The sequence below is a fragment of the Prunus avium genome, chromosome 5, assembly GCF_965620075.1.
Source record: "Prunus avium chromosome 5, drPruAviu1.hap1.1, whole genome shotgun sequence".
NCBI classification, from domain to species: Eukaryota; Viridiplantae; Streptophyta; class Magnoliopsida; order Rosales; family Rosaceae; genus Prunus; species Prunus avium.
In genome coordinates, this window is record NC_142288.1 from 26,612,050 (window position 1) to 26,632,249 (window position 20,200).

The 20,200-nt window shown below is 36.9% G+C and overlaps 3 protein-coding genes across 4 annotated transcripts; all 3 read right to left on the bottom strand.

Annotated features, from left to right (window-relative positions):
• Window positions 1-3,680: 3,680 nt before the first annotated feature.
• Window positions 3,681-8,080, bottom strand: DXR (1-deoxy-D-xylulose 5-phosphate reductoisomerase). The gene is made up of 12 exons (XM_021970315.2): window positions 7,758-8,080; window positions 7,222-7,403; window positions 6,678-6,764; window positions 6,331-6,456; window positions 6,185-6,247; window positions 5,801-5,950; window positions 5,537-5,604; window positions 5,207-5,318; window positions 4,964-5,068; window positions 4,720-4,841; window positions 4,244-4,390; window positions 3,681-4,094 (listed from the first exon to the last, which is right to left on the bottom strand). Exons 1-12 carry the CDS (start codon window positions 7,843-7,845, stop codon window positions 3,926-3,928), a joined length of 1,419 nt encoding a protein of 472 aa, XP_021826007.1. The 5' UTR covers window positions 7,846-8,080; the 3' UTR covers window positions 3,681-3,925.
• Window positions 8,081-9,552: 1,472 nt separating this feature from the next.
• PEX14 (peroxin 14) lies at window positions 9,553-14,305 on the bottom strand. The gene is made up of 13 exons (XM_021956632.2): window positions 14,146-14,305; window positions 13,916-13,994; window positions 13,310-13,548; window positions 13,186-13,225; window positions 12,901-13,094; window positions 12,514-12,703; window positions 12,274-12,363; window positions 12,034-12,104; window positions 11,876-11,918; window positions 11,718-11,785; window positions 10,991-11,035; window positions 10,822-10,890; window positions 9,553-10,462 (listed from the first exon to the last, which is right to left on the bottom strand). The coding sequence occupies exons 2-13, from the start codon at window positions 13,971-13,973 to the stop codon at window positions 9,983-9,985; spliced, it is 1,587 nt and encodes a 528-aa protein (XP_021812324.2). The 5' UTR covers window positions 13,974-13,994; window positions 14,146-14,305; the 3' UTR covers window positions 9,553-9,982.
• Window positions 14,306-16,955: 2,650 nt separating this feature from the next.
• On the bottom strand, window positions 16,956-18,796 carry LOC110766956 (transcription factor TT2-like). Of its 2 annotated transcripts, XM_021970377.2 has the most exons (4): window positions 18,632-18,795; window positions 18,411-18,521; window positions 18,197-18,326; window positions 16,956-17,502 (listed from the first exon to the last, which is right to left on the bottom strand). In XM_021970377.2, the coding sequence occupies exons 2-4, from the start codon at window positions 18,466-18,468 to the stop codon at window positions 17,034-17,036; spliced, it is 657 nt and encodes a 218-aa protein (XP_021826069.1). In that variant the 5' UTR covers window positions 18,469-18,521; window positions 18,632-18,795; the 3' UTR covers window positions 16,956-17,033. The 2 variants fall into 2 exon arrangements, with proteins under 2 accessions (XP_021826069.1, XP_021826068.1); XM_021970376.2 differs by having other exon boundaries at window positions 18,411-18,796.
• Between the last annotated feature and the right edge of the window lie 1,404 nt (window positions 18,797-20,200).

The following is a 20,200-nucleotide window of genomic DNA, read 5'->3' on the forward strand; positions in this document are numbered from 1 at the left end:
ATAAATCTAACTTTAATAAGAAAGAAATGCAATTGTCAAATTAGATTCATGCGTGCTTGTACATGTGAAATCACATAATCATATGCGGCATGACAATTTGATACTTCAATATTCCCATACTTATTTTCTTAATTTACATTATCTCATTTTGACTTTATTTTATTATTCTACCCTACACCACTACATGCTTCAAGAAAGGAATAGAGACGCTATGAAAATAATAATAATAATAATTAAGCGATATTAAACAATTTTTTTTTGAAGATTTGGGTTATACCAGTTGGCCAAGATAGTATATTTATTCTTTACACTCAAGTTCGATCCCCTTTCTTTTACGTTATAGTAGTTTATAATATTGTATTGTCATAAAAAGAGACATAGAAAATCCATTTAATGCAATACAAAATTGGCATGCATGACATTAAATTTATAGCATATGTTTCTTCTTCATTATATTCTCATAAGTAATAATGAATGAATTGGATGTGGCTGCTGGTGGCTCCATGAGTTATGGTGATACAGCCAGCCAATACGGCGACTCTTTTGTTAAAGTATTGAAAACTGGGCCCCAGAAAAACAATAACAGAGAAGGGTCAAGTGGAAAAAGCAAAAGGTGAGAGATGAGATGACTATGAATTCCATGGGCAGCAATATTTTTGTGGGTGTGTGTGAGTGAGTGTGTGAGGGTGTGAGTGTGTGTGTCCCATTTGGGTACCATTTGGTCTTGGTCATTCATCTGCACCCACCCAATGCCATTTTCCTTAGAGTCAATCCAGCTGCAAAAGCTCCTTCCTTCCTCTCTAGAAAATAGGGAAATGTGTAAAGCAGATTCTTTCATCATCTCTCTTTCTCTCTCTCTCTTTGGTTTGGTGAGAGAGAGAGAGAGAGAGAGAGAGAGAGAGAGAGAGAGAGAGAGAGAGAGAGAGGGGACAGACAAACTGAGGATGAATGGTTGTGTCAAACACATGGAAGTACCTGAGAGACTTGAACCAGATTTGCTAACTAGGCACCTTGAAAAAGAGCCAAAAACTGCAAGGATTTTGACAGCACATAATGGACACTAGCACATAATGCATACAAAATACTTGAGTGAATGAGTTCACTTCCAACTTCCAAACAAACACTTCATAGTTTCAACTTTCCAACTACATGTTGGCAAACAAGTCTTGCACCCCGTCTCTCATTTTCCTTTAATATATCCATAAATTATAAAGAAAAATGCATAAAAGGGTTTGGAAAAATTAACCCCGTGTCTGTGATTAACAAAACTTTCTAGGTCTAAGCTCTCTCTGCCAAAGAGAAAAGATAAGATTATTGGTTAATCATATTTCAGATGAGCTTTATTGAGCTTCTTCTACACATCCCTATAAAGAAAAGAAAGGAAAAAGAAGATCAAATAATAATGAAAGAAGGGACTGAGAAGCTAGCAGAGAAGGTGGGCATCTGGTTCTAGTTCTGGCTATGGCCTATAGCCTGTGGCCTGTGGGGTACTTCTACTTTCACATCCTTTCTCTTTTACTTCTTTTAGAGCATACAATGCCAAAGGCTGTAAAAACAATCTCAGAGCTACCCCATATTTCTTGGGTGCCCAACCAAATCCACATAGAGACTGATCTCATCCCCTCCCCTCTCTTTGCCACTAGCCATAGCATACAAGTTTTATTAAATTAAATAATGAAAAATAGTTTTTCTTTTCTCGAATAATTGTCGTTCATGAGATTTAAACTCACAATCACTCGTCCAATAAATAGTAGATAAAAAATGCAACAATTATGTGGTACCTGTTTATGTCTATTTGATTGGAGATATGTATGTATGTAGAGCAGGTAGGATTCCTTATTGAATATCCGGCCATGTTCATGTTCACCAAGAACCCACTTAAATATCTTCTCTATCTTGAAATGGCAGACCAGGTTCATTTCCATGCCCACATTATTATTATCCACATTTAAGTATCCATCTCAATCAGCAAGCAAGCATACAGACACTTACTATGAACACAATTGACATGTAAATCTCATCAAAGACTATATGCAATGGAATTAAAAGCTGATGGAAAAAGAGTCTACTTTCCTCATGTTTACAAACAGAGCTTTCACAGGAGGAAAAAAGAAAAAGAAAAAGTGGTGTAATATAAGAATTAGATGCTTTTCAAAAGATGAGGATTGCACCTTGGAAGACATTGCCATTACTGTTTGATAACAATCTTTCTCCTACAATATCATGTATTAGTGGGGGAAGCATTATCATAGTGATGTGTCAATGAAAAATAACATAAAAGTTTGTCTAGCCCAGTGAAAAAGAGCCTTAACTTGCAGACCAAAAATCTCATGTTCAAATTCATGTCCTCTCTAGTTTAGAGACTATCGCTTATACTAAAAGTTATATCGTATGTCCGCGTATTATATTAGTATTATATACGTATGCATGTACGTATGTATGCTGTAGAATTATGAAGAAAAACAGTACAATCAATAATGTGAGGACATTGCCACCCCATATTTACATTATGGAGTTGGCTTTGCATGAATATAGAAAAATAGAAATAATTGTGGCTAGCTAGGCATCCACCGTCTTAATGGAATATGAGATATATATCGCCCACTTCACGAGCACTGTCCAAAAAAGTGAAATAATCACTTGCATCATAGCGACTAGAGTAACTAATAGGGTTGTTGGTTGGAGGTTTGATGGAGACAATAGGACAAAGTTCTTTTTTTCTTTGGCAAAACGCCCGTGTTTTGTGGGGATTGTTTGATGGATTACACAATTTACACAAGTTTAGAAGTTATCTTAATATCTTAGGGTCTGTATTCTCTTTCTTGTAAAATGGAATTGGTTTTTTTTTGTTGTTGAAAGAAATGAAATGGTTTACGTGCAGAAATAACTATTCTTTAACTACGCAGCAGATGCATAATTGATGACGATTTTATGGCAATCATATGTACGAGAAAAACGAAGTGGAGACGGCAACGGCTGCCGGCATTATTGGAAATTTCAACTTCAATTGAAAACGATAAATGAAGACTGGAGAGAGAGAGAGAGAGAGAGGGTGTTCTAGAAAAAAAGGAGAGAGAGGGTGTTCTAGAAAAAAAGGTGAGCCATTGAACAAGGTTGTCAACCACAGGGAACTTTCTCATTCTTCGGTCGTCATTTTGTTGGCCTCTCACGGTGTGAACCAAGCTAGTCTGTATAGCGGTTGGCGTAACGACGTTGGCCAATGGCTATATAAAGCTTTTGAACTTTCTGGTTGGGCTTGTTAGCTTGAGTTTGTCAAATTTCCAACCCAAGCCCAACCTTGGACCTTTTTATGACTGGCCTTGGAGCGTGGTTGGTTCACATTGTGGTTCCAAGATTAAAAAGAGAAGCTTCCTTACCCGGCGGTGTCGCTGCCCCCTCTCTCTACCGAGTAAAACTTCCCTATCTTCATTTCATTGTCATCCTCCTCCTCTCTTCCCTACCAAATGTCACTGACCCCCTCTCCCTATTGAATAAAACTTCACTATCCCCGTTTCATTTCTCTCCATCCCTCTCCTCTTGTACCCGCTAAACAGATGTTAAATGGCATTAAGTGGATAAAAATGGCCGCTTTGTTGCAGTCTGTATACAATGCACCTTGGGGTGGCACTGGCAGTCATTCTAACAAGGACTGAGAACAGAGAATCAAACACTTTCTACAATTTCACAACAAATCTGATTTTCATTAGATATCTTGTTTCTCTCATTGAAAATTACCGTCCACAATAGGACTTTCATAGTTGACCATTGTATTCATGCATATACAAACCAATGTAAGGGGGGAACACATTTCAGTTCACTCCCCCGCCTCCCACCCCAAGCCAGGGGCACCTTGGGAGATTCAACACACTGGCCGACAGTCCATTCATAGCACCGGTATCTTGGCCGACAAGCACAGGCTAACTTCTCATGCAAAAGCAGCTATTGAACTTGAAGAGCTCTGCAAAGTAGCTGCATAATCTCGTGCCCATAAATCGTAATGTATAATTTCATCGAGGGAAGGTGAGGCTACTAGTTCTGCCCGGTGCTTAGCACATGTTAGCTCAACAATCTTGAAAATATCAAGATAACTGATTCTGCAGAAGAGGCAAACTTTTATATTAGCGGAAGATTTTGTATGACAAGAAAATGCATACTAGCGAAGATTTGCAATTTAGCTCCTCAGCCAGTTAAAGTTTGGACGTTCAAATTTTATATCAATGGAAGATGAATAAACAGCACATACTTTTCACTGATAAACAACTCCACAGCTTTTTCATTTGCTGCACTAAGAACTCCTGTCATGGTGCCACCAGCCCGTCCAGCAGCATAAGCAAGATCCATGGATGGGTATTTCACATTGTCGGGAGCTTTAAAGGTTAGTGAACCAAGCCTGCATCAATATTAATTTCTAGTCAATGTTAAAGTTTCTCGAAGAAGGCAGTGTTATGATTGTAGTAGATCTCAGCAACATAATTGGTACCTAGTAAACTTAGCTAAACATTCAGCATTCACGATAGAAATATACAGAGACATTAAATCATTAGAAGTTCCAACAATATTTGACAATGTCATCCAGCTTTAGAGTCAGAAATGTGCTTATTCATATAACATGAACTTAGTTATCAGGAAAAGGAACATTTAAAAGACTCAAAAGAAAAAGAAGAAGAAACGACCCAAGCTGAACACCCATGAAGATGAAATAAGGAAAAGGTTCATTACTTGCACAGATCAAGACGAGGCCATGTTACTTCAGAGCAATAGATTCTCTCTGGCCATGACATGGTGTAGAGAATTGGCAAGCGCATATCAGGCCACCCCAATTGTGCCAGAACAGATGAATCCTGAAAAGAACATATTACGAATCCCAAAAAATATGAGCGTGCAGTGTTTTTACAAACTACAGAAACATTTAAAACACAAAAGTAGCAGGCCAAAACTACAGATAAATGTTGAGTAGTTGAACCTGTGTTTCAATCATTGAATGTATAATAGATTGCGGATGAATCACAATCTCAATGTTATCATATTCAGCTCCAAACAAGTAATGGGCTTCAATGACTTCTAGACCCTGTCAAAAAGTGCAAAGAACTTAATTTCTAACCGCTAGAAACTCAAAATTCAAATAGCACATAGATTGGAATAGTGAATGGTGCTTCCAATATGAACGCTTTCAACATGAAAACAGATTAGAAATGATAAAAAAAACCTTATTGAAAAGAGTAGCAGAATCAACAGTTATCTTCTTTCCCATATTCCAGTTAGGATGCTTCAGAGCATCAGCAACTTTAACTTCTTTCAATTTCTCAACGGGCCAATCCCTGTCATTACAAGAGTGAGCAATCGTCAAAATCCTCATTATGTATCCAAAAACAGAGAAATACAACAATCCCTAATTTGGCCATGTACAAAATAGATTGAGCCCAATCAGGTGCTCATTGATAACTAAACCTATATCCTGAGAGTTAGCTCAGTAAGATGTTACAATACAAGTAAATAATGCATAGAATTGAACTCGAACACATATATTATGATTTACCTGAAAGACCCACCAGACGCTGTCAATATGATACGCCGAAGTGCACCCTCTGGCAAGCCTTGGATACACTGAAGAAAGGAGAATTCATTAAGCTTCACTAAGGTATAAGATTCACAAATATAACATAATACATTAAGCTAAGGTGCAGCATGTAATTTAATAATGCTTTAGAACACCAACAAAACGCAACTAGTGTAACAGACATTTGAATCAGTACATAAATTCTTGAATAACTTAACCTATAAGTATGAAGACGTTGCATACCTGAAAAATTGCAGAATGTTCTGAATCAGCAGGAAGAATTTTCACGTTATGCTTGTGAGCAAGAGGAAGAACAAAAGGACCTCCAGCAATCAGGGTCTCTTTATTGGCTAATGCTATGTCTTTCCCTGCTTCAATTGCAGCCACTGTAGGCTACGATTAAGAAGATAACAGGAGAAAATTCAGGCTGCTAATTTATGTTAATTTATAAGTCCAAAACTGTTTTTTTCTTGTGAAAATATTTCGTTGAATTTCATTATAAATCATCACTCATTAAAAGGTATTAGCCAACTCTGCTGTCCATCAACCTTCCCTTGTCGTCCAGTTCCTATATTATGTATTTCAAAATTTATATGACATTTATAACTTCAATGACAAAGCAATTACCTTCAATCCTGCACAACCTACTATTCCAGTAACTACTGTGACTGCATCTGGGTGGCGGGCAACCTGAGAAGAGAAAAATATGAGCAATTTCTTATAGATGAGGAAAATAAAATTCATCAACAGAGGGCAATTAGATGCTAGCCCACCTCAATAACTCCTTGCTCGCCAGGAATAATCTCAGGCTTTTCTTCTAAATCAGCCAAGGCCTCATTAAGCTCATTAACTAATGATTCATTTCTAACTGCAACAAGTTGGGGCTTGAATCTCTTCACCTGTCCAAAGCAAAAAAATGGATTCTCAACCCCAAGGTATATAAGAAATATCAATCCCAAACCCCAGATCACTAGGGTTGGTAGCTATAATGGATGATTATCAGGTTGAGTTGGTGGAGTGAGCCAGTCAGGTTTTTCTACTCAAAATCCAATGTTCATTTGTAAGTTGGAATAAATAATCCTTCTAAGTACTAGGAAATATTATCTGATGGATTGATTACCTGATCCACAAGAAGAGCTACATTTGAACCAGCTGCTAGCGCTACAATTCTGAATTTATCTGGGTTCTCTGCCACTATGTCCAGTGTCTGTAGAAACAACAGATTTTGACTATAAGCAACTGATACGATGCCCAGAATTTGTTTCACTAAGAAAAAGAATAGCTTTTTCCCCACTGAAAAGATTTTTTTTTAAAACTAGAGAGAGAGAGCCAGGGCAGGGCAAATTCCAGGCCCTCTTCCATCTACAAGGAAGAGATAATAAAACCATCAAAACTAGATTTCTGAGTTTTGTAAGACCATTATCTCCAGATTTACATAAAAATTAGTCTCTAACAAACTTTCTGATTCATGGGCTGCTTATACAGTAAGATGCACTCCCACATCAGTATGGTAGCAAATCATGTTATTTCTATATTTGAGCTTCAAACCTTCTATCAATTTAGTTTGCTCTTTTCCAAGAAGAACTCCATACAGGTCTTAAAATTATATTTATATCTTTAATCTCCCATAAACAATTTAAAAGAAAAAAAAAATATTTCCACACCTGGGTTCCAATGGAACCAGTAGATCCAACAATCGAAATAGGCTTTGGGCCATCCCAAGTTCTGCGGCTTGTCTCCGGAACGGCACGTCCCGGCCAAGCTGGAGGAGGTGTCTGTGCTGCTGCTGAGCATTGAATTCTCCCAACTACTGTTTTGCAATCTTTCCTCCTCAAAGCAAACCCACCTACGTTTAAGAACAAAATTTTATTAAGATTACCAAGACTGTAAATTTACATAACCATAAAATTATATCAACAAGTCTACCATTAAAATTCAGAGCTGCATACAAGTAAAATTTAAGACAAAAGCACATATAGGCACTTCATGTTTTTAATGAACTTTCAGCTATACAATAAAGCACATGGACCTCATCATTTTACAAACACAGAAACCATAGAATCATGGTGACCAAATTGAACCGTAATGTCAGCATGCACTTTGGAAAGCTAAAAAAAAATGTCTCCATTTTGTCAGTTTTCCTGCGTTATCTCAGGAACCAAACAGAAAATTGAAAGCAAGAGAAGACAGTAACTGGAACCTGGAAGCTTGGGGAGGTGGGTGGACTTGGTGGAATCCAAGAAAGAGATGGCTTTGATTTCAGCTGGAGACAATAAATTGAGAGCCATCCCAACTCAGCTTTTTGATTCAAATCAACAAAAAGCAATAAACTTTGAGAGAGAAGAAGATAAATTTCAAACAAATGAACAAAACCACGAGAACCCTTTGAGCCAATTTTTCTGTGGTCGTGAAAATTGCATACCTTTATAGTAAAATAATGATGGGTTTCTGGTAATAGTTAATTGGGTTTCTTCTTTCCTTTTAAATTATTTTGTTTTAAACATTTTTAGTATAAATAATCAAACATGGGAAGTGAGGTGTGGACTGAGATAATAAGGACGAAACTGTAGGATAGGACGAGAAGCCGAGAACGGAATCAACTTCTTCTGGTGGACTGTTATGTAATCTACCTTTTTCGTGGGAAAATTTGATGCTTTTAGGTCAGATTTACTTCCATCAAAGGCTCATACGACACCGTTTCAATGCTCAGCATTTTATATGAAATAGGACAGGGACTTGGGAGAGTATGCTGTTTATACCATTTGATGATATTCCCTCATAATCCATCCAAAAATTTCCTTTCAAAGAATAATTGATGCCTTGTATTTGCATGAATTGTATTGTCCCTAAAAAAGAAAGCTTATAAAATGTTTCTGTTTTTGGGTTTGCCATTGTGGTAAGCTTGGAATTATATGGCATTGTTGTTGGGCGTTTCTGATTTCAGAATTATTATAAATACAAACAATTTTGGTAATTTTATTTTCGGTGTACCAATGATTGTACAAGTGCAAAGTATATGAATTAGCATATAAAATATTTTCAAGCACTTGCCCTACTTTCATCTATTTCTGATTTTGTCACTCTATCCACACATGATGATCCTCTGTTTGCTCAAAGGAAGATATACCATAACATTATTGGTTCTGGGGTCAAACAAATCATGTGCAAAACTTGGAAGATTTTAACAATTTATGCCGCCGGTTGAAAAAACAAAATTATGATTTTTGGATTGAGAGGGATGGAATATAGATTTGAAGTAGGAGAAAAGTTTGCATGTCGTGGATATCATTATTTTACTATTTCTAATTAATTACGTTTAACCACAAGTGATAAGAATTCCACATGACGAAACATAATTGAATGATTAGGTGTGGATAACAAAACAGTCCCCGTGACAAGCAAGTTCTCATCTTTGAAGTAGGGCCAGTCCAAAGGGGTGCGCAGATGCTGATTTGACCCCAATTTTTTTTTTTTTTTTCATTTTCTGCTTAGTTTGACTTAAGGTATCTAATGCATTGAGGTTCAAGTAGATCCTTCGTCACCAGAAGTTAAACGTGTCAGAAAGTGCTTCCTGAATCCTACCAATTGAAGACCCACCCTTATATTTTTTTTTTATAATAATCATTTTATTTGTTTTAATGACAAACATGGTTATAAATATTCAGCTTAAAGACAAAGATGATTATAAATATTCAGATTGGGGAGAAAAGGGAGGCTTCAATTGAGATAGAAGATCCTAATAGCAACTACCAATGCAAATTACATAAGACGACTGATTAAGCGTTTGTCATTGTTGCAATGTGGATAGGGTTTATTTTATTTTATTTATATATAATATTGAGAGAGGAGGAATTTGAACAAAGAGTCTCGGATACAAAGATATTTACTATAACCACAAAGAGTCTCGGATACAGAGATATTTACTATAACCACAGATGTATCTGATATTTACTATAACCACTTGAGCTACAATCTTATTGTTTGTGTGGATAGGGTTTGAATAAAGGTTACCAAATTTCATATAGTGCTATTTCATGCGCACACGACTGAAATTTGTGCCAAACCAATTTGTTGTTTGAATGGCACAGAAAGTTTAAACCACAGCTATTTTTTATGAAAAGCTAGTCCCACCCAAAAAGCATGAAGAGAAAAATCAATAAACATATTTATCAGAAACAGTAACGCCACTAAAGCCTGAAATAGACTCTTTGAAAAGGCGCACATGTACGCTTCTCGTGCAAGAGGGAGGAGTGTCATCCAAAAGTGTCCAACTCTACAAAATCCACTTCAACTTGAACAACTTATTATTTTATATACGAGGAAACGTCTTGCTTTGATTTGATCTCACCCATCCTTGTATAACAGGCGTACATAAACGGGTAGCACCTTAAAACAAGCTTTTAAATGCAATGAACTCCAGATTTCTCACAAGCTGTCTTCCTCTTGTATTTCAGGAGATCCCAACGGTGAGCTTCCGTTACTTAGCTCCAATGCACCTCCAGATTCAGATATTTTTGTTATCCTCTGCAATTCATCACTTACATCTGATGGATGTGCAATAGGGAGATCGTTACCCAGCTGTTCTTTCTGCACTGGTGGTTTTGGCCGTCGAATAGCTTCAGCTGCCGCTGCCATTGCAACTGGGGGTGGCTGGGGAGGAACCCATGTACGCTGAACTGGCTGAACTGGAAGCTCACTAGTTCGTGCACCAAAAGACCCTGCATTGACTTCATTTTCTATCTCAGTGATTCTAGCATTTTTCCGCTGCCACCAAGGCACTGTACCATCACTGTTTGACTGATAATCGAGCCCATTGTCCTGAATGCTGGAATTCAAGCCTTCACTGCTTACTTGAGACTGAAATACTTGGCTCGAGTTGTTTTGGGCCTGACCGACCTCCCAAGGCTACCCAAGAAAACAAAAAGTAACAATCATCTCCATTTGATATCAAAGCAAGAAAATTGAATTTTTTAACTTGGTCAAAATTTTCATTGAAGTTCATGAATTTTCAAAAATATATTTCCATAATTTCATAAAGCATACAACTAATTCTTGTAAATTCGAAGATAATTTTTTAAAAACAAGCCACTTTTCGTTTGTCCAAAATACAAATTGTGAAAGACATGCAGCAATCTATAATCTAATTCTTTTTTAAATGATCCAACCATGTGTACTAATCTGGAGTGAATCAAATAAGGAAAAGAGGGGGCGGGGGTGGTGGTGTGTGTTTATATGAATAGGTGAAAAGCTCTCAAAAGCAATACCTTAGCTCTAGGTGCCAAGCGAGGATTTGATAGTTGCTGATTAGGGTTGGGGGGTAAATCATCAATGTCCTGCGTATGCATCCAGAATGACAAAGGGTTAACATTTAAGTGATGAAAAAATAAAGAAGAAAAAAGCTGACTTCAATTGGAAAATCTACAAAGAGTTTACTTTGACATTAGGAGGTTTCTCCCCTCTTTGAACCATGGCCATGATCTGCAATATTATGATAAAAATTAAATCGGCAGGCATAAAATTAACAATGCACATGAGTGTTAAATTTCCGAAGCCTTAAACCTGACCACACATCACAACAATGAAAGAGTTAAAACTATTGCATGGATAATCCGCAAACTGAAATTGCAGTTCAAATGAAAAGCAATTATAAGGAACATATTATAATACTCCAGTTCACCAACTGGTTAGATATATTCAAACTACATAAAAGATTATTTTCAACCTTGTCAGCTTATAATCTGTTAGACCTCCTGAATCTTTTATGATTCATCCATTCTAACCTTAGATATCTCTTAATAACAAATTGGTCCAACTGGAAGTATAGAGCACATTATATAAGAACTCTTCAAGCTCTAAGTACAATGTAAAAAAAAAATGGTGAATGAAATGAATTTTACATACAACTAAAATGATGACATGCCCTGAGAAATCCCTATAAATTAGTTCTTTGCATCCACTGACTGACTGCCACTGGATGACAGTCTATACTCGAGAGTTGAGAGCTAACAGAGTATTTTGTACCAAAATATTTAATTTGCACATAAAAAAAGGACTACATTCCTTGAACCATTAGATTGGTTTAATATGATCAAAGAGAAGCTCTCAATGATAGACCCATGTACTAAACAGTACTTAAGAAAAGACCATAAAAATGACTTACATCCATATAAGACTTTGGGTGAGGTGCAGCAGATGGTTCCACAGATGCAGGAGCTGAGGAAGATTGCACTGTACAGAAAATTGTAATAACACAAATCAGAAATCAATAAACATTTGAAAGATTAGACAATAGAAAGTTGGCAATTAGAGAATAATAACCTGATCGCACGTCATACTCTGCCTTGCCATTCGCATATTGTTGCTGTAAAACACATCAATAGTAAAAAAGCTATCTTTTGAATAAATGCAGATATGATATTATCTACACCTTTTAAATATCAATGAGAATTCCAAATTTATGGCTATCTTCGGCTGACCTTTGAATTTGAGGTATTGTAGCGATTATCCTCATGATCAACAAGAGAGGTTCTTGAGGCCTTTGTTTCTCCTGATTATTAGGCAGAAAGATAGAATATCAATAAAAATAATCATTGGAGACCAGTTACAAACAAAAACCAGTCTTTTTCCTGATTGCAAACAAATGATGATGTAACTGTATTTTAGGCAGAACAATCAATCACAAGCACTAGCTTGATCACGTATAATATTTCCAGTACCTTCCAATTTCCGAATGGAATTATTCATTGACTTCATTTCTTGCACTTGAACATCTAACAAACTCATGAGTTCCACAAAGTATCTCCTCTCTGGCCCAAGTATAAACAATGGTTCGAAATCATGAACACAGTAATACGTATCAGTATAAGTAAAAAAGAAGACAATAATAAGATCACTAAATAAAGTGAATGACAACAGAAATAGGCTAACACAGTAGCTATAAAGTACCATAGCCCCACCTTCGGTCTTAGAGTTCAGCATCTCCTGGCTTGCTTTTGCCACATCTGCTGCTGCAGCTGCAGCAGCTTTAGCAGCTGCCGCAGCTTCTTCTGCCAAACTTGGTTTCAGGTCGGTTTTCTTCTCAATGTCATTTTCATCTTCCAATACAACCTTGCGTACCCAAGCCTTCAACCTAGGGATAATAGATTTCTAAAACAGGGAACATGTTATCAGAAGCAACCAAGCTATAACTATTGAGTGATCAAAGTCTAACGGGTGCAATTACTCAGACACCATGTGAAACTGGGAAAAGAAGCATATAAAAGCAATATAACTCAGAAAGCTAGCATCAGAACATGAGGATAACAATTAATATGTCTTCATTGTAGAAAAGTTGAGTATTTTACCTTAAGTAATATAGCTGTTCCAGCACCAGAAACTGCCAGTAATCCTACAGCAAAAATGGCTTGAGACCAGTGGAATCTATACCCAGTTAAGGTACGCACAGAGGAAATGGCGTTAGTTGGAGCAGCAGCTGCAGGCTGCAGAGTTTGAGTGGTACTTTGTGCCTGAACATTTGACGATGTCTTTACTTGTCCATCTGACATAAGAAAGCACATACAACTATCACTTATACAAACAATGGACAAACTCTAAGCCAAAATCCCACTTTAATACCAGTTTCTTGTTACCTTGATTTGCAGTAGGTGCCTGCACACTCGAAGATGGGTCCTGCAATTTGCAACCAAACAATGTGAAACATGAAAAAGATTGACGTCGACGATTTGCTTGAATAGCAATCAACAATTCACTTACAGGCACACGCCGAAATGCTTCATCAATCTCTTCCTTTGTGAGGCCCTTCTTCTCAAGAAAAGACCGTCTGTACATGACTGGAGATCCCCTAACTTTCGGGTGTGAAAGGAATTTCACCGCATTTTGTACTTGTTCCTCTCTCATTGGTTCAGAGTTCACAAAAACAGATGGTGTAGAAGTTTGTTTAGGGGGCTCAGCCCCAGCATCTTGCTGACCCTCAATTGTAGGTTGAGCAAGCCCTGTTGCACAAGTTAAAAATCAGGATTACCATCTTAAACATACAGCTTAGATATACATAGCTAAGATTCATAGCTTTCTTTTATTCTTACATAAGCTAGACTGCAGCTAATTTACAAGAACTATGTTTTTATCATAACCCATTAATTTATTTAACCCGTTAAACAGTAATCATACAAACAAATCTTCTGGTTTTATTTAATTAATTGCACCAGGAACTAAGCTACTCCAAGCAAATCATTCGGTAACTAAATAGTTGTTATGTATCGAACATAAATTCCTGAACTTCCTCGTCAACTATAGGAGCAGTACTGTATAAATAAACAACAATTAAAAGAAGAAAATTTGAGAAAAAGAGAGAAATTGTACCTGGGTTTTGTGGCTTTTCATCTGCAGGACTGGGAGCTGCGGATTGAGTGGTGGCCATACTGACCTCCTCCTCCTCCAGCTGAATCACTCAGCAAAGAGAAAATTGGAAGAGACAGTTAAATAAAAAGAGAGAATCAGAGAGGAAAGGGAAAAACAAACAAGAAAAAAAAACTGAATGAAAGCTTTCATTAACCATTTCTGATTGTAATATTGATGATGAAAGTACTTACAGGAGATGATGAAAAATAATGAGGTCAGCCTAAGCTAAGAAGGTGGGCTTTTGCTCATCCCAAAGCAGCGTCGCTATTATTAGTGTTTCGAAGAGAAAGTCTGGAACTTGAATGACGCCAAAGAATGCTGCTGCAGATAATGTGTTGCTATCGTGCTGCGGTGCTTCAGGGGACATGGGCCAATTCCATTAGTTCATTTTGGAACCCATTGGGTTAACACTCTTGGCCCAGCTATGTAAGGTTTTGGGCCCTGGTCTTAGTTATATTCATCATGTTGTTGCGCCTTGGAACATTTGTTACTCGTGTTCACTGATTCGAGTAATGTTAAAGCGATCACATTTTTATGTCACGGACAATATGAAATCGTGGTTAATGCGTTGATCAACAGTTAGCCATAATAATTGATATAATAAGTACATATTAAACGATGCATTATAAAGCCAGAAAACGTAGTCCGTTTAATATCTTATGTTGTTTGGCCGGAAAAGGGTTCCCAAGTCTACCAATTTTCCAGAAAAAGAAGATCACGTTTAGTCAATGACTTGTGCAGATCGTTTTCTGAAAATGGTTCCTTCTTCCGATAATAGGTTTTTGAGGTGAAGGAAGGCTTTCATAATGCTCAATTATTTTTGTAAAAAGGAAGAGAGTACATACATTTATATTTTTTTTTTCTCAGAAATGATAAAAAGAGAAAATACTTGGAAGGACTTGAGATATCTTTAAGATTGACATGGACATCTTGTTGCATCATGGGGACTCAAAATGTCAGACCACTGAACATCCGACCAGAAGCCATTTCCTTTTCAAAACTAACACCACGAACTATACATCTATTAAGAACCAACCAAACAAGATAACACAAGTTTACACCCATCAGAAATTTTCTCACAGCCAAATGTGACAGATAATTTATGCATCAAAGTTGAACCGTCTTCGAATAAATAAAATGCTTTCATTCGCAACTCCCGTCTCTAAAGATTGCGTAGTACTAAAACGCAGGCACATGATATAAGATCTAACACGATGAATGCTTTTAGCTAGCAAAGTCTTTCGTTCATGATGCATCTGTGTTGGTTGTGACTTGTTGGCTACGTAAGGGTTCAGTTAATTGGTCGTACATAGATTCGAATACAAAGCCTACAACACTCTTCTACACATATCGTTTGCAGCTTTGAGCCTTGAAGGCAGGTGCCTCTCTGCATTTGTTAATCATTTCTAGCATGGACCACTTGATCACGATAATAGAGTTGTGAAGGCTAAAGGTCACCAGTGCTTTCCTGCTTTTGTGCATCTACTTTTTTCAAAAGTTTTTTTTTTCTTCTTCTGCAGTTCGTTTTTTGTACTGAGTCTCTGCGTTGAGCCCACAAACGTTTGGTTAATTAAGAGATGCACAAGTCATATGTTAGATGTCTAATTAATGGAGAAGAGTCAATAATTTTGCTGAAGAGGGACAAATTAAAGTTCGCAAACAAACCTTTTTATAGAGTGAAATGTATACACAAGCACAACACGTCTCAACGATGTAGCTTTCTTTATGCCAATGATTTTGTTGTTGAAAGGGAAGTGACTTTCAAGTAGACAGAGAAAAGCACTTTTGCATAATTCAAAAGGAGCAATTATTTACAAGTGGGGCGAAGCAATTCAAAATCATCCAAAAGCTATCTTCTAAGAGGGGGAGGTTTCCCAATTGCACAATTGGGACAAAAATAAAAATATAAAAAAACACGACAAAGGTCAAAAACTGAAAGGCAAGCCCATTTGCCCCTATCAGTATCACCTTTTTGCATTTTTGGGTAATAAGAGCCAAGGCCTGGTGCCTTTATTTTATGCCTGTATGCTGTATCTATAAAACATGTCATGCTCTTCCTCTTTCTTTTTTTGGGACAAAACATGTCATGCTCTGATGGGCTTTCTCTCTCTAGCTCAAAAGACTTCTGCTGTCCTCAATTCTTCATTGGTCATTGTTACCAGGTTAATGCAGAGCAAAAGGTCCCAATAGGCCATCACAGATTTCCTATCTTTTACTTGCCCTTTTCTGCTTCCCACCTTGATTGGGTTGATTCTAAAATCTCAGAGAAAAAAGACAGCCAGCATGTGTTGAAGTTCAATAATTTATTGGCACATGCACAAGGACAAGGGGGCCTAAAGAAGCAGACGAGATTTGCATCTTAGCTCTCCCAAGATCACCAGCAAATTTGTAAATGAACAAAAATTCCGAGTCACATCAAATGGGGAAGAAGAAAATAAACCAATATCAAAATATCTGTACCAATTTGAAATCCCTTAAATGTAACTGGTTGGATACAATCATATCTTTTTATCCCTCTAATCGCATAACTAATATATCAATGTGATGAAAGAGATAGATACATAGTTGTAAAAACAAAAAGGAAAATGAATAAAGAAATGTTGCCTTAATTTGAGTCCAGAAGGAAGCTAATGTAATATGCATTTTATCCAGCCAGAACCAGAAGCAGGAAGGACCACCTACCAAAAGGGTGAGCACTAAGGGTGGCAAGGTAAGATACTAACAAAACAGAGGACACTACTGGACCCTGCCTCAGTGACTAGCATTTATATTTGTCTACTTGTCCTGATGTGAGCCAAAGTGTGTGCACCTTGAAGATCTTAATTAGATTTTGATTAGATCTTGGTGATGGATTCAATTGATTTAACCCCTTACTTTAAATCAACCCAACTGCCTCCATCATCTGGATTAGTTGTGCTTGATTAGGTTTTTATATGATTAAGCAGGCATTCATAGTACAATGCATAATATCAATTGGTAAGTATATATCAGATGAGAAGTATTTAACCAAAAATATTAGATTAGATTAGATTATTAATCAGTGATGATAGAGAGAGAATATATACAAAATGTTAAAAGTCTACAAGCCATCAGAAACAAATTCAAATTGAAGAGGGTAATGGTGATCATCTAGACTAGGGTCCAATAAGTAATAAGGGCTATATAGATTAAGGTCATCATTGTAAAACCAAAAGGAGCTGTCATAATTATTGTTGTTCATCATCGCCTCCCACATGCCACAAAAACCAACCCCACTTTTAGAGCCAATGTTGTCTTTGATCATCATCAATTTATCATCAAACCCAGCAGCAGATGCAGCTTCATGATCACCAATATTGGAATTGGAATTGGGTTGTGGCTGCTGCTCAGAGTTTGACTCTGAAGCCATACAGAAGCTCCCTTTCACTTGTTCTGAGCCTAAACAAGTCTTGGCTTTCGCCTTACCCTTCTTCGAAGTCACACCGAGCTTCTTGCTCAAATGAGTGTTCCAATGGTTCTTGACTTGGTTGTCAGTTCTCCCAGGAACACGTCCAGCTATCAAAGACCACCTAATTAAGCAAAAACATGTAACAAAATTGAGATCAATAATATATCAGCTAAGACTGCTACAGCAGAGCTTTTTTCTTTTTATTTTTCTTTGGTAGGTTAAATATTGCATGGTAAATAATTAATATGCAAATGCACACATCAATGTCAGCAGGAAAAACAAGAGGGGTACAATACGAATGCAACTATAGTTGTCTAGTATTAATAACTTTGGTAGGTTAAATATTGCATGGTAAATAATTAATATGTAAATGAACACATCAATGTCAGCAGTAAAAACTAGAGGGGTACAGTACGAATGCAACTATAGTTGTCTAGTATTAATAACTTTGTACATGTACTAGCTACTATAGCATAGCAATAATGCATGAAATTTAATTAGAGTGGTAACTGCCTGCCCAGTATTTGTTGTTGGGGCTTGAAAGCAATGGAACGCCAAGAAAGATGGAATATTTAACAGGTTCAACAGGCATGGTAAAATTTTGCAGAAAAGAGGACAGAAGAAGCAGTTAATGATGCAGAAAAGTAAAACTAGATGCTTTATGCTAAGGATATTGATTTTAAGATTCATATCTTGTTGAAACAAAAAATAAATAAAAAATTGCAGCCTGTTAACATTGAATTAATAAAAGACTATCAATATCTTTTGATAATCTTATATGCAGATATTGATTTTGAAGAAGGGAATGGAGGAACCTGTTTCCAAGGAGGTTATGGAGTCGAATGATAAGGTCATCTTCTTCCTCAGAGAAGTCACCTCTCTTCACACTTGGGCTCAGATAATTCATCCACCTTAACCTGCAGCTTTTGCCACACCTCTTCAATCCTACGCCACATCAATAATTCACAACTCAGTTGCAGAAAAAGAAAAAGAAGAAGAAAGAATGCATTCTGCTGAATTGCCAAGTACCTGTGACTTTATTAACACGATTCCACTTCCCTTTTCCATGCACCCTTATATAATCCATTAGAATTCTGTCCTCCTCCACTGTCCAAAGACCTTTCTTATACTCATTCCCACCTGCCATTCTTGTTCTTGTTAGTAAAGCACAACCAACCAACCAAGCAAGACTCTTGAGAGAGAGAGAGAGAGAGAGAGAGAGAGAGAGAGAGGAAAAGAGGAAGAGCTACTTGGGGCTTCAATTGGAAGTCTACTCAATGTGGTGGTTTTTTTGTGGATGAAATACTCATACTAATATACTGTGGTGGTTTATATATATAATATATATAGGTGTGAAACTACGTATAGAGAAAAAGCTAGTGTTGGGACTTGGGAGGGAGTGATATATAATGAGTGTGTGGGTGGCTCTCTAATTTCACTATCTGCAGGCATCAGCAATGCCTTTGCTTGGCACTATCTACTGCTGTGCTGTCATGTAATGTGTTAAAATATATCTTTCTTTTTTTTGGGTCGAAAAATCGTAATATATATCGTACAACTTTAATTGCACACAAAAATAATGTTATATAATAGAAACAGACCACACACAAAATAGAGTGATATTAATTTCGATATATATATCTATGGACAGTAAAAAAGCTAGCTAATTGTAGCAGACGACCATTGTTTCTGTTACCCTAACGCTTACATATCATTATGGAATGGATCCCATCATTGTCAGCTCCACCCCCTCTCTCTCACACACACAAGAACCTTGGCCCCCTTGGCACATGATGATCAGGAAATTAAACTTAATATGCAGCTTAATTAAGTTAGGTTGGCTAAGCTCATAATTCAGTTTGACAATCTGATGGAGCCCATCATCTCATCATCAAGTTTCTAAGCTTTCTCATAATGAACAAATGACAAGAAAGTTAATGTAGCCAACATGATATGGTTAAGATATCCATCCATCATTAAGGAAAAGAAAAAACTTCCCCAATGCAATAATAACAAGAAGGTATACAATAGGCATTATGATTATATCTAATTGATCTTTAACATCTTATAATTGATTTTTAATAAACTGCTTTGGCCCCAAACCATTTCAAAGAGCAAGCAATCTGCTTTTGCCCAAACACATGTATGACAGAAACAGAATGAAAAAGTCATTTTCAAACTAAAGATTATGGGTCAAATAATTACAAAAAAATTCAAAGTATAATAATTTTGTTACCTACCCTGAAGATGAAGGCAATGCACATAAATTCTATGGTAGCTATTGTGTTCATACACACAGTGACACAGGAACAAAACCAACGTGACACACATTGGTCTGAAAAGAAGTCAAAGATTGCACACCGTCTTTTAGCACGTGCTGATGATGCCCCCATCTATTGTTCGTTGCAGATTAATCCTATCATGCAGAGTCTCTTTCCATATCATCGATTGAAATTCATTTCACAACTTTTGTTCTTAAGAAAAACTGATAAAAGATGGGGAAAAAATCTTTATATATCTTGGTTTTGTTATATTCGCAGCATGCATGAATTGGTGAAACATTTGCTTCTGTTTATTTGTTTCACTTTCACATTTTTGGTTTGCACCTAGTTTGGCTATTCTTTTTTGCACAAATCTCTAGGTATAATCCAATGAATCTGTGAATTGCAAGCTTCTTTTTCAAGTCTGAGAGACTACTTGAATCATTGGATTTTGTTTCTTTCTCACCGCAAAATTCCCGTGGAGAGAGAGAGAGAGAGAGAGAGTAGGGCTGTGTGTTTGGGTCTGAAGCTAGTTATTCACTATTTGAGTTGCGCAAG

Excerpts from the sequence above, each read along its gene's own strand:
- LOC110766956 (XM_021970376.2), bottom strand. The coding sequence starts at position 18,528 with ATGGCAGGTGGGAATGAGTATAAGAAAGGTCTTTGGACAGTGGAGGAG. Across the intron at positions 18,327-18,410 it reads TCGTGTTAATAAAGTCACAG|GATTGAAGAGGTGTGGCAAA; the intron begins GTACTTGGCAAT and ends GATGTGGCGTAG. Across the intron at positions 17,503-18,196 it reads CATAACCTCCTTGGAAACAG|GTGGTCTTTGATAGCTGGAC; the intron begins GTTCCTCCATTC and ends TTGCTTAATTAG.
- DXR (XM_021970315.2), bottom strand. The coding sequence starts at position 7,845 with ATGGCTCTCAATTTATTGTCTCCAGCTGAAATCAAAGCCATCTCTTTC. Across the intron at positions 5,605-5,800 it reads AACATTCTGCAATTTTTCAG|TGTATCCAAGGCTTGCCAGA; the intron begins GTATGCAACGTC and ends TCCTTTCTTCAG. Across the intron at positions 5,069-5,206 it reads CTGCTACTCTTTTCAATAAG|GGTCTAGAAGTCATTGAAGC; the intron begins GTTTTTTTTATC and ends ACTTTTTGACAG.
- PEX14 (XM_021956632.2), bottom strand. The coding sequence starts at position 13,973 with ATGGCCACCACTCAATCCGCAGCTCCCAGTCCTGCAGATGAAAAGCCA. Across the intron at positions 13,549-13,915 it reads TGAAAAGCCACAAAACCCAG|GGCTTGCTCAACCTACAATT; the intron begins GTACAATTTCTC and ends CTTGTGCAACAG. Across the intron at positions 10,463-10,821 it reads GCTTGGCACCTAGAGCTAAG|CCTTGGGAGGTCGGTCAGGC; the intron begins GTATTGCTTTTG and ends TTTCTTGGGTAG.